Genomic DNA, 13,797 nt, shown 5'->3' on the forward strand with positions numbered 1-13,797 from the left:
AGTCAGGTCTGAGACCAACAAGTCTTTCTAGGCATTTGTTTCACAAGATAAGTCAGACTACATAAGTCTATTCTAGCTGCACTGAATTGACCAAACTGCATTTTCTAGTAACCCTTGATACGATCTGTTGATACATACATTACATGCTTTTGATGCACGTCTTAAGAAATGAAGGGGCAATGGACGTCCCAGCTCAAAGTTAAGCTCTCTCAAGATCATCATTTCCATTTCCTTGATTTGATCTCTGGAGTAGGCATTATCAGTGATGTAAACAAAGTCTCCAATTTCAGGAGCGTAGATTTCTTCATATTTTGATGCTATTAATAGTGCTGTAATACCAGCCAACTGAAGCTTTTTGCGGCCAACTGGCTGAACCTAGATTAGGAGACATAAACGCCGATAATTAGTATTCTAGTCATTACTGATTTAAGAGGCAATGGCAGACTATATAAAGAGTTGTTTGAGAAAAAAAGCATCTGTATTCTCATATTGCTATCATGGTAAAACCATGCCAAAGTCTGAGCCCTGCATCTTGAAAGTGGCCAGGTCATAAATAAACCAAAGACTTCAAAAGGATTTAGTTTCATAACTTATTGGAGGGAAAGGTCCCTATCCCACTGCCAGTCTATTTGAGAATGCTGTTGCAGGGACCAACTGAGAGGAGGGAATCCTGGAGTCAACATAAGCAGTCTCACCTAAGGAATGACTTCCATGATGGCTGCCATTAAGCCTAGTACCTGAAGGTTAATGCCAGACCATGGGCATCAGTAGCACCAAGATATGCGAGTTGCTTCTTGAGCTTCTATTTGTGTGGCTTGGGAAGGAAGACATGGCCTCTTGCTGTGTCAAAGTTGACTCCAAGATATTCCAAGCACCAAGTCGGCTGTAGTTTACTATCCAAGTCCCTGGAAGAGATCCACCACCTGCTGCACTGCATGTGCGCCTTTGTCTTGAGGGAGCTCTGATTAGCCAATCATCCAGGTATAAGTGAACCTGTATGCCCATCCTGTGAAGGTGAGCTACCGCCACTTTGATAAGAGGTGTGCAGGGCCATGGCCAAAATTGAAAGGTAGTACCACAAACCTGAAGTGTCTCTGGAGAACAAAATCTCATTTTCTGTGTATCTGGGAATGTGAAGATATGCCTCCATTAGAAATTCCCATGGAACCACCACCACAATGACTGACTGGTCTGTCTCTATGCAGAAATGTGAACTCAGTGCCGTGTGTACAGACTTCAGATCCAGGAGAGGCATCCAATCTTCTGTGCCTTTCTTGGGCACCATGGAATCTGCTGGAGCCTGATTCTTCTTCAGGAACTGGTTCTATGGCATGAATATCCAAGAGTTGTACTGTCACTGTAATGACCTCCTTTTCTGGCTATCCAGCAGGGGAGTTAAGGAATAGATCAGGAGGAGGGTGAGAACTCAATCTTGCGACCCTCTCAAATAATGCCCAAGACCCAGCAGACTGATGAGACCTGTTCCCATTCCCTCCAGAAAGCAGATAGTCACCTGCCAATGTGAGATGATGTGGCAACCGACCTGGTGCCATTGTGGTAGCTGTGCCACCATGTGACCCTGAAGGTTGCTGGTGTCTGTAGTTGCCAAATCTGTCTGGATTCTTTGAAGGGTCTCTGGGAAGAGGAATTAGAGGAGAATTGGCAGGGTCTGAGGAATGTAAAGTGCTCCTGCCACCCCCAGTGGAACATTCTGGAAGAGATTTCGGATGGTGAACTGCCATGGCCATGCGGTTGTCAAAAGCCTTAACAAAAAGCATCTGCCCCTTAGAGGGTAAACAGAATATCCTTGGAATCTGAATCACATAGCCACTTCCTAATCCAGAGCATAAGACAGGCATGTTTTGTTCATGACAAAAAGAAGAAGAAGAAAGAGTGCCACTGCCTACTCCTTCCATAATTAAACGGGGACATCATCCAGCTCTGTAGGGACTGCCACAAACTGGTATACCGGCCTCATCACAGCCGCTGTGATACCCAAAGCTAGCACTTTTATCTTTAAGGACCACATCCTTCAGCATCACCCCTCCCTCAATAGAAGGAGGTATGCTTCATCATTTGAGCTACTGTGGAATCCAACTTCAGCTACAAAAACAGCTGTTGGAATTTGAGCCATAGGATAAAGCGTGGACATAACTTTTGCCACCTTTAGGAGCCTTTTGGGGATTCCCATTGGTCAGTGATTAACAAGGTGCCAGAAAGAAGGTAGTCTGTCTGTACCACTCATAATAGAACACTGTGAGGGAGAGGGTTGTTGAGGGACCAATTACAATTTACAGAGTGTTGTAAGTGACATGCGACAGTTGTGGACTTGAATAAAAAAGACAGTACACGGAGGGGTCGTCACCCTGATTGATGATAGCCAGTCTCTTGACCGCTGGCCCTGAAAAGGAGTCCTATTTCATCCAAGGACTCAGCTGATCTTTGAGACATGGAAAGGCACTTCCAGTCCTGCTCTGAGTGGTCAACACTTGGAGCTGGCTTGATCCAAGACAGGGAAGCCTACTTGGGATGAACTCTCCCTGTTCCGGTGCTGGCATACTTAGACAGTATGGCACTTCCTGGCCCATCAAATTATTATTCTCTTGTTCAGAGCCTAAGTCTGAAATCCCTGCAGGACCCCTGACTGGGGTTGTTGGGCCTCTGCTGTCTCCATGCACTTTGCACCCTCATGTGTGGCTTCTGAGTAAGATCTCTTCCCTATTGGCTAAGCTTTTTAGGGTTCTCCCACCCTGATGAACTCTGAGGAGGCCAAGCTCGAAGCTCCTGCCCCTTCTTCCTGCACCACATGGAACACTGCTGCTCTTCTGCTGAGCAAACTACATAACAGGGCATGAAACGGGCAGATTGGCCTGAGAAATCCATTACGGATGATCCCTGGTCAAAATGAGGGATTTTGAGGCAGATGGAAGCTTTTAAAAAGATCACTAAACATCCAAGATGGCTGCCACCAGTAAAAATCAAACATAGCCATTGGGAGCTTTCCTGAAATGCAAGCAACTCAGAAAAAAGGTGTTTTAGGAGGTGGAGGAACCTAATCCTAGAAACCCTGATATCTACCTTTTTCTGACCCCCCAACCCCACCATTTTCTCCTTAGGGAATAATGGGAGGTTGGTGCTCAGCCTTGCTACAACTTGTGCTCCCCACCCTCTGCATACCTCTAAGTGTTCACCAGTGTGAGCAGCATCTTCCAATTGCTGTTCACACTGGCCTCAGCTCGCTGGTCCAAGACCAGGAAGTGATGTCAGAAGGGAGCCAAGGCCAGCATGAGCAGCAAGTGGAAGATGCTGTTCACACCAGCAAATATTGCAAGTGGTACATGAGGTTGGAGTGGCATCAGCACCCCCTACAGAGACCATGCCTGGGGCAGTCCACCCCCTCCTTACTATGCCACTGTCAGTACTCACTGTGGCTTCCCTGGTGCCCATGGCAGGGAAAGGATTTTTGCCTCAAACTGCTAGAAACAAATCCACCACTGGAAGTCTTCTGGCTTCTGGTCAGGACTCCAACACCTGAAAATCCACTTGGTGTGTGCGTTGAGCTATGCGGGGTGAAATAATACACAGCCAGCAACCCGATATTCTGAAGGGTTGGGCTTTCAATTATCCCAAAGCAGGCTGGCTCCACAAGTATTCCAAGAAATTAACACACCTCGCTTCGTTTGCAAAAGGAAAACTGAAGAGGAAGCCATTATCCACTGGTGAAGTGGAAGAGTTGAAAGATCCTTCTACAAAGCTCACGACTGAAGGAGGACAACAGCTTCAGTACAGAATCCTTATATCTTTACAACAGAATTTAGGATTTAATTCACAAGCAAGCATGGTCACCATACCTAAGTTAATGCCTTAAAAAAAAAAAATAAGAAAAAAAAAAAAAAAAAGGTGTCCTCCCTATTTTGTAACTACATTAAAAGACCAACATGAAGGGCTTACTTATACCATGCAACAGTATTTTCTATTCAGTCTGAAGGAATAAGATTAAGTTACTAGCTCAGTTATGGTATTGGAACCATGCTTTCTTTCCTTAAGTTTACAGGCTATGAATACCAACATACTGGCCTGGTGCTTCAGTGACAATTTTGCCATCCTAGAGACCCATATTTGCTGCCCAGAATGGCTTACCTGCAAGAAACGATCCAAGATTGCAATACCCATGTAGAGAGTCTCTTGGAGAAGAAGGAACCTAGAATGGACCTGTACTAGCCAGTCTACCAGTATAGTTCGCATACGCTCATTTATCTCTGTTCCTTCAAGGTATCTGGGATACACCTTCTGCTGAGCCTACAGCAAAAAAAACACCAAACATTTAGAATCACTTATTGTTTTCAGTCAGTCATTTTCCTGGTTGTCTAAAATGGCAGTGTTATTGATGGGGAGAAGCAATTCAAAATTAAGAAGTGTTCTCTCCATTTAACACCAGAGTATGTTCAAGACCTTTAAAGTACTACCACTATTATTAATTATTTCTATAGCGCTACCAGATGCATGCAGTGCTGTACAGAGTCACAAAGAGTAAGAAAAAAAACAGTCCCTGCTCGAAAGAGCTTACAATCTAAACAGGCAAGACAAACAGGATGTCATGGATACAATTAAGGGGAACTGTTAATTAGCTGGCTGTGTTGGAGGACAGAGGAGTAGCAACCCGCTGCTGACGAGGAACTTCCACCGCACCAGCCTGCACACCGCTTGCACAGGCCGGCTGCGAGTGCCTCATGTCTGGAGCATAGTGAGCATTCTTTCCCTTATAAAGTGCTCATTGCTCCATACATGACCTAGCTAAGAAAAAGTGCCAGTTAGTTGAAAAATGCAACAAATTTAAAGGGAAAGCAATCCTTCAGACCAGCATTCTCTCAGGATTTTTTTTTTTTCCCAGAACAGACTCCACTTGGCTCTCAAAGCAGTAAGCCTTACCTGAACTAGGGACAAGGCTTACTGCTGAGACACCTCTACAAAAATGTTGGAGGGGGAGGAAAGGGGGGAGGGACCCAGCATGAGACCTGCTGAGTGTGACCCCCCCAAAAAAAAAAAAACAGGGCCCCCCCAAGTGCAATCTGGCACAAACCAGGGACTAGGATCCCTACACAAATTCCAACAGCTCTACCAAAGGAGATGGGTACATCTCACTCGCACCTGCTGGAGACTGAAAGAAGACTGATAGGAATAGGGAGAGACACCCATTATGTACTATTAGAGTGTTGTTTCAGTCTGCACCTGCTAGTCATAAGATAACCCATTTGTAAGATGCCTATACCAGTCTGGAGAGTTGCTAAAGAAAGGTGGGTTTTCAGTCTGCTTTTAAACAAGGGAAGGGGCTTGATGGACAAACTCAGGTAATTTATTCCAGACATAGGGGGCAGCTAGATGAAAGAAATGAAGTCTGGAATTGGCAGTGAAGAAGGGTAACATTAAGAGTGACTTATCTGAGGAAATGAATTCTCTGGGAGGTGTATAAAGCAATGTTACTTACCGTAACAGTTGTTATCCAGGGACAGCAGGCAGCTATTCTCACTAGTGGGTGATGTCATCCAACAGAGCCCCGATACGGACATCTTGCAAGCATGTCTTGCTTGAAGAAACTCAGAAGTTTCGAGATGCCCGCACCGCGCATGCGCCAGTGCCTTCCCGCCTGATGGTCCGGGTGTGTCTCCTCAGTTCAGGTAGCTAGCAGAGAAGCCAACCCATGGGAGGTGGGTGGGACGTGAGAATAGCTGCCTGCTGTCCCTGGATAACAACTGTTACGGTAAGTAACATTGCTTTATCCCAGGACAAGCAGACAGGTATTCTCACTAGTGGGTGACCTCCAAGCTAACCTCAATGGGATGGAGGGAGAGTTGGCAACTTAGGAGAACAAATTTTGTAACACAGTTTGGCCAAACTGCCCATCCCGTCTGGAGAAAGTATCCAGACAATAATGAGAGGTGAACGTATGAACCGAGGACCAAGTGGCAGCCCTACAAATCTCCTCAATCGGTGTCGATCTGAGGAAGGCTACAGAGGCTGCCATTGCTCTGACCCTATGTGCTGTGACCTCACTGACCCTGCGAGCAGATGTGAGGGCCACCAGAAAAACCACTTTCCAAGTGAGAAACTTTAGTGGAGCCTTGCTCAGAGGCTCAAAAGGAGGTTTCATAAGCTGAGAAAGGACAACATTTAGATCCCAAATCACTGGAGGCGGTTTGAGAGGAGGATTGACATGAAAAAGTCCTTTCATAAACCACTGGGAACCACAGGATGAGAAGAGAGAGGTTTCCCTTGTAGAGGCTGATGGAAAGCCGCACTAGCACTCAGGTGGACTCGTATAGATGTCGACTTGAGACCAGACTGAGACAGATGTAAAAGATAGTCCAAAACAGAGGATAGGGAGGCTCGCTGAGGCTCCTTAGAATTGGAAATACACCATGAAGAAAATCTAGTCCATTTTTGGGAGTAGCATTGACGAGTAGCAGGCTTCCTGGAAGCCTCCAAGACATCCCTCACCGCCTGGGAAAACTGGTTGAGAGGAACCAAGCTGTCAGGTGGAGAGACTGCAGGTTGGGATGAAGCAGAGACCCCTGATGCTGAGTAAGCAGTGAAGGAAACACTGGAAGTAGGTACGGTTCCCTGCTGCTGAGTTGAAGTAGAAGGGAGAACCAAGGTTGCCTGGGCCACCGAGGAGCTATCAGAATCATGGTGGCATGTTCGGACTTCAGTTTGACTAGAGTCTTTTGAATGAGGGAATGGCGGAATGGCGGAATGGAATGGCGGAATGGAATGGCGGAAACGCATACAGAAAGCGATTCCCCCAATCCAGCAGAAAAGCATCTGCCTCGAGGCGATGAGGAGCGTAGATCCTGGAGCAAAACTGAGGCAGATTGAAATTGTGGGGAGCCGCAAAGAGGTCTATCTGAGACGTTCCCCACTGAGCAAAGATCTGATGAAGGGGCTTGGAGTGGAGTGTCCATTCGTGAGGCTGGAGAAGACAACTCAGTTTGTCCGCCAAGACATTGTCCCTCCCCTGAATATAGACAGCTTTGAGGAAGGTGTTGTGGCGAACCGCCCAATCCCAGACTCTGAGAGCTTCCTGGCAGAGGGAGGCCGAGCCCGTGCCCCCTTGCTTGTTGACATAATACATGGCGACCTGATTGTCGGTGCGAATGAGGACCACTATGTCGTGAAGCAGATGTTGAAAAGCTTGAAGAGCATTGAAGATGGCTCTGAGCTCCAGAAGATTGATTTGATGGAGTCGGTCTGCACAGGTCCAGAATCCCTGAGTACGAAGTCCATCCAGATGCGCTCCCCAGGCATAGGTTGAGGAATCGGTTGTGAGAACCTTCTGGTGGGGAGAAGAATGAAACAGCAAACCTCTGGATAGATTCGAAGAGGTCATCCACCAGAGCAGAGACTGCCGAAGAGCAGGAGTGATGTGTCGAGTCAACGGATCCGACACCCGAGTCCACTGAGATGCCAGGGTCCACTGAGGAATTCTGAGGTGGGGTCTGGCAAACGGCGTCACATGAACTGTAGAGGCCATGTGGCCCAGGAGGACCATCATGTGTCTCGCTGAGATGGTCTGGCGAGAAGACACAGACTGGCAGAGATGAAGAAGAGCATCCATGCGCTGAGAAGGAAGGAATGCTCTGAGACGTACGGTATCCAGGACAGCCCCGATGAAGGGAAGAGACTGGGTCGGCTGTAGATGAGACTTGGGAAAGTTGATCTCGAATCCCAAACTCTGCAGGAACAGAATTGTTGCCAGGGTCGCTGAGAGGACCCCCGAAGCCGAGGGAGCCTTGATCAGCCAGTCGTCGAGGTAGGGGAATACCTGAAGACCTTGGTTCCGGAGGGCCGCGGCCACCACCACCAGACATTTGGTGAAGACTCTGGGGGACGAAGACAGGCCGAATGGAAGCACTCGATACTGCAGATGGAGATGTCCCACCCGAAATCTGAGGAACTTGCGAGAGGCCGGATGAATGGGAATATGAGTGTAGGCCTCCTTGAGATCCAGAGAGCATAACCAGTCGTTCTGCTCGAGGAGGGGGTAGAGAGAAGCAAGTGTCAGCATGCGAAACCTCTCTTTGACTAGGAATTTGTTGAGGACCCCGAGGTCCAAAATGCGTCGCAGGTCGCCCGTCTTCTTCGGAACAAGGAAGTACCGGGAGTAAAACCCCTGGTTCAGTTGGTCCGTCGGAACTGGCTCCACGGCACGAAGCCGGAGCAAAGCCTGAGCTTCCTGAAGAAGAAGGGCGGTCTGAGTCAAGTTGGAAGGATACTCTCTTGGAGGGTGGTCCAGAGGGACCCGATGGAAATGAAGAGAGTATCCTTCCTTGATGATAGTAAGGACCCAGAGGTCGGTTGTTATGGCCTCCCAGCGATGATAAAAATGATGGAGGCGCCCTCCGATGGGAAAAACAGGGGGAGGCAGAACGAGGCTGGTTATGCCCTCGACGAGACAGTCAAAAAGGCTGAGTGGTCTTAGGGACAGCAGGCGACTGAGACTTAGGCTGACCCTTCTGGGGAGGCTGACGCTTCGCCAGTTGCCTCGCAGGTGGAGTTTGCCTCGGCTGATAACGCCTCTGATAAATCAACGGCGGACGAGAAGGTCGAGACTGCTGAGGCTTAGGCTTCGGCCGAAGGATAGATTGGAAGGACTTTTCGTGGTCAGACAACTTCTTCGTGACAGTCTCGATGGATTCGTCAAAAAGATCCGCCCCAGCACATGGGACGTTCGCCAGGCGGTCCTGAAGATTCGGGTCCATATCAATGGTCCGCAACCAGGCCAACCGGCGCATTGCCACCGAGCAGGCCGCCGCTCGGGCTGAGAGCTCGAACGCATCATAGGCAGATTGCATTAACTGAAGCCGAAGTTGGGACAGCAAAGCAACCACTTCCTCAAACTCAAACCTAGCCTGGGACTCGATGTATGGTGTGAACTTCCGAAGCACAGGTAGAAAAAATTCCAAGTAGGCTGCAAAGTGGAAATTGTAATTCAGGACTCGAGACACCATCATCGAATTCTGATAGATGCGTCGACCAAACTTATCCATGGTTCTGCCCTCGCAGCCCGGAGGCACTGAAGCATAGACCTGGCCAGGATGAGACCGCTTGAGCGAGGATTCGACCAGGAGGGACTAGTGAGAAAGCTGAGGACCCTTGAAGCCTTTATGATGCACCATGCGGTACCGCGCATCCAATTTGCCAGGGACCGCAGGGATAGAGTAAGGAGACTCGAAGCATCGCATGAAGGTCTGGTCGAGGAGCTTGTGCAGGGGAAGCCGCAAGGACTCTGCCGGACGACGAGGCAAGTGCATGGTATCGAGGTACTCCTTGGAATATCGAGACCCAGCATCGAGAGTAATGTCCATGTCATCTGCCATCTGCCTGAGGAACGATGAAAAGGACAGTTGGTCCGCCGTCGCCGGTCTGCGAGACGGACTAGAAGAAGAAGAGGCTTCAGGCTCCAGAGAGGCCTGCGAGCAACAGGATGAGTAGAAAACCTCAGGGTCCTCGAACTCCGGGCCCGGAGGAGGAGACCCAGTCGAAGCAGCATACCCCAACCGAGGCAATTTCTTCTGAGGCGAGACGGTCGAGTGCCGAGAGGAATGCTTCGAAGAATGTCTGGATCGATGCCCCTCCCGATGCCTGGAAGGGGATCGAGCCCGTCTGTGAGAAACTGGTTCAGACGCCTCCAAGGAGCAGATTGGACTCGATGCCGTCGATCGCAGAGGCGGAAGAGTCGGCGCCTCCCCCGACGACGCCCAGGTTTGATAGGGGGTTCGGAAGAACTCGTCCTGCTTCCTGCTATGCCCAGGACTGGGTGGCCCCGAAGGTGGACGCCACACTGAGTCATGGGGCGGAGTAATTGGTTCCAAGGGAGGCAGGTCACTAAACGAGGCTTTCCTCGAGGGGATGGGCTCCAAGGGAGGCATATCACTAAGGGAGGCCTCCCTCAAGGGAATCGGTTCCAAAGGAGGTACAGCGCTAACGGAGGACCTCCTCGAGGACCCGGACACCGCTCGCCGCTCCTCCTCGCCGAGCAACGAGGTCGTGCGGCGAGGAGGAGGAGGAGGGGACGGTCCGCCCCTTGAAGCCGAAGCTGGAAGGTCACCCTGGATGGTGGCAATCAGCCGAGGCCCCATGGTCTGCATGAGCTCCACGAACTGAGCCTCCAGAAGGGACCGCAACGAAGCCGATACGGAGGGATCCGCACCAAAAGGGGGCCCTTCCGCACGGTCTCCGCGCTCCTTCGGTGCTGCGTGCTTCTGCTTGCCAGTCTTCGGCACCTTGAGCACCACCGGTGGAACTGTCGGGGTCGATACCTGCTCCGAGGAGACGGAGGAAGGCACCGGCGCCGAAGCCGGGGCCGAAACCGGTGTGAACGATGCCGGTTTCAGGAGGCCCGAAGCAGCTGGGGAGGCAGAGGGCTTCGCGGAAGGAGTCGAAGCACCCGTCGATGTCGAAGCTGCAGGATCCGATGAAGCTTCCATCTTGAACATGGACTCCCACAGCAGACAGCGGCGCTTAAACACTCTCGCCGTCAAAGTGGAGCAAGGCCGGCACGATTTCGGGAAGTGATCCGGTCCCAGACACTGTATGCAGCGTCGATGAGGGTCCGTGAGCGAAATTGCGCACTGGCACTTGCTACACTTTTTAAAACCGGTAATCAGCCGGGACATAGGCCGGAAAAGCTCCGCCGCAAGGTCGAAGGCGCGGGGCCCCAGCCACACGGCCGACCCGGTATCGGAAGGAAAAATTTTTTATTTTTTTTATTTTTATTTTTTTTTAAAGAAATCAAAGAAAGAAATAAATGCACAGGAGAGCCAAAAGAACTCAACCCGCGGCAAAATAGAAGGCAAAATAAAAAGATTCAATGGGCGCAAATTGAAGATAGACTTCTCAGCTCCGCGGAAGAAAAAGAACTGAGGAGACACGCCCGGACCCTCGGGCGGGAAGGCACTGGCGCATGCGCGGTGCGGGCATCTCAAAACTTCTGAGTTTCTTCAAGCAAGACATGCTTGCAAGATGTCCGTATCGGGGCTCTGTCGGATGACATCACCCACTAGTGAGAATACCTGCCTGCTTGTCCTGGGATAATGAGAGATATTGAGGGGCAGCAGATGAACACACTTGTAGGTCAGCAATAAGACATGGGGGAAGCCACTGCTTGCTCTGTATTGGTAGCATAGAATATTCCTACATCTTGGGTTTTGGCCAGATACTAGTGACCTGGATTGGCCACCGTGAGAATGGGCTACTGGGCTTGATAAACCATTGGTCTGATCCAGTAAGGCTGTTCTTATGTTCTAAGATCTTGAACTTTATGCGATGGCAGATAGGGAGCCAGTGAAGTGACTTAAGGAGAGGGGTGACATGAGCGTAGTGAGGGTGGTAGAAGATGAGTCGCGCAGCAGAGTTTTGCACAGATTGCAAGGGGGAAAGGAGACACTGAGGGATGCCAGTTAGGAATAGACTGCAGTAATCTAAGTGTGAGATTATGAGAGTTGGGACAAGGATCCAGGTAGTGTGCTCAGAGAGGAAGAAGCGAATTTTGGTAATATTGAAGAGATAGAAACGACAGGTCTTAGCAGCTTGTTGAATATACGTAGAAAATGAGATCAGAATTGAAGATGACTGAGGTTGCAAGCAGAGGAGACTGGAACAATGACAGTTCTTTACAGAGAAAGAAGGAGGAGGAACTAACCCTCTGATACGACCCAAAGGACCCAAGCGTCCGAGGTGAGAAGGGTCCAAGCAGGAAAAAAGGCGCGGAGACGACCCCCGATGGGAAGTGGGGTTGACGACATTGCGGAGGGGGCCCGTCCCCAACCGCTCAGGGCGTCAAAAAGACGGGGTGGGCTTAGACACCCCCTGCGCCTGAGGCTTCTGTTGCTGCGCCCGAGACTGCTGAGGAGGTCTCCAAGGGGGTGGCCTAGAGAAAGTCGGCGTGGTTTTTTGAGGGTAGCGCCTAGGCGGAGCTCGATAGGTCTTAGGAGCCGACGGTTTCGCCTTAGGATGTACCAGAGAAGCGAAAGACCGTTCATGCTCAGAGAGGCGCTTTGTGGCTGCCTCGAGAGACTTGTCAAAGAGCTCCGAGCCCACACAGGGCAGATTGGCCAGGCGCTCCTGCAGGTTAGGATCCATATCCACGATCCTAAGCCACGCCAGCCAGCGAACGCGGACACCCTGGAGGTGAGCTCAAAGGCATCATAGGTGGCATGAAACAGGAACAGGCGGAGCTGGGAAAGGGACTCGACCAGTCTCCCAAATTCGTCCCAGTGAGAAGCAGGCAGGACCCCATGGAAGGTCGGCAAGGACTTCACCAGATGGCGGAGATACGATGTAAAGGTAAATGCGTAATTCAGAACCCGATTAGCCATCATGGAGTTCTGATAAAGTCTCCGTCCAAACTTATCAAGAGTGTGGCCCTCACAGCCCGGCAGGACCGCAGTGGAAACCCTTGAAGGTTGAGACTTTTTAAGCGAGGACTCCACCATCAACGATTGGTGGGATAACTGCGCCCGCTCAAACCCCTTACAGGGCACCGTGCGGTATTTGGATTCCATTTTTGAAGGAACAGCATAGGGGGATTCGAGGTTCCGCAAAAAAGCCTGACGTAGAACCAGATTCAAAGGAAGGCGGGGAGATTCCCTAGGCGGGGAAGGCAGATCCTGTTCCGCCAGGAATTCCTTGGAATATTGGGACCCCGCCAAAAGGTCCAAATCCAAGGCTCGTCCCATATCCTGAACGAAACTCGAAAACGAGGACTGACGCAGGCCGGACCGGTCATCATCCAGGGTAGGTGAGTGAGAGCCCTGCGCCACCAAAAAAAGACGGCGAGGCCTCACAAGAATATCGGGGCTCACGGCCAGCACCCGGGTCCGACCCCCACGAGGCAGCGCCCAGTGAACGTGCCGGGGTCGGGGACCTCCGAGGTCCCGAGGAGCCCCTCGGGGTGCGGGGCACCAAGACCTTCCGACGCCTCGGAGAGGAATCCCGGGACCCCAGGAGCGAACCCTTCCGAGGGGGCGAACGAAGCAACCTCGGGTTTGAGAGTGAAAGTTCAGAGACCCGAAGTGCCTCGATGTTCCGGTCCCGCGGGGAGCACCCGCGCCTCGGAGGGGAACCCCTGGAACGCTTTGGGCGCTTAGACCAGCGCTTCGAGCGAGGGCAGCCCGCAGGCGAAGAACCCCCCGAGGCCCCGGAGGAAGACTCCAACGACGAGATCCGTCAAGTCCGGCGCACCCTGTCCCGAGGCACACAGATACTACGCTCAGACTGGGCCGGGACCGAGGCAGGCTGTAAATGGGCCAAGGCTGAGGACAGCTCCAATGAAATAAGAGCCCGGAGCATGTCCTGAAAAACCGGGACCGCCATCATGGACGGCATGTCGGTAGCAGCTGTGCACTCTACAGAGGGCGACCTCAGGAACGAGTATTCCCTAGGAGTAGAGGACTTGGAAGACCGGGCTGGGGCCAGGGTCGACCCACCAGGCCCCGCCGAGGACCCCGAGGATGGTTTCATCGCTGGACCGGCGCCTGAGGAGGGAAGCAGGGACTTACCCTGGGAAGGCTTCAAGCCCGAGGACGAGGGCTTCGAGGTCGAAGACAGTCGAGGCGGGGCCGCCGAGGTCAAGGCCGGGGCCGAAGCCGAAGCTGACGTCTAGGCCGGGCCCGCCGAGGACTCAACTACGAACAGCTCCGCCATGCGTGCACGACGTCAGCGGAGGGCCCTAGGCTGAAAAGTCGTGCACCGGGGGCACAAATCTGTGGGGTGGTCAACACCCAAACACAAGAGGCACCA

The 13,797-nt window shown here is 51.3% G+C and overlaps 1 protein-coding gene across 2 annotated transcripts in view; it reads right to left on the bottom strand.

Moving 5' to 3' along the window:
- The window catches only part of CCNB2 (cyclin B2), a 70,697-nt gene that overhangs the window by 3,186 nt on the left and 53,714 nt on the right, over positions 1–13,797 (bottom strand). For both annotated transcript variants that reach the window (XM_033920900.1, XM_033920901.1), the window contains exons 5-6: positions 4,141–4,299; positions 139–375 (exon numbers count right to left, since the gene is read on the bottom strand). In XM_033920900.1, the coding sequence (XP_033776791.1) occupies positions 139–375; positions 4,141–4,299 (396 nt within the window). The remainder of the gene's footprint in view (positions 1–138; positions 376–4,140; positions 4,300–13,797) is intronic.

This window comes from Geotrypetes seraphini, chromosome 14 (genome assembly GCF_902459505.1).
Source record: "Geotrypetes seraphini chromosome 14, aGeoSer1.1, whole genome shotgun sequence".
NCBI classification, from domain to species: domain Eukaryota; kingdom Metazoa; phylum Chordata; class Amphibia; order Gymnophiona; family Dermophiidae; genus Geotrypetes; species Geotrypetes seraphini.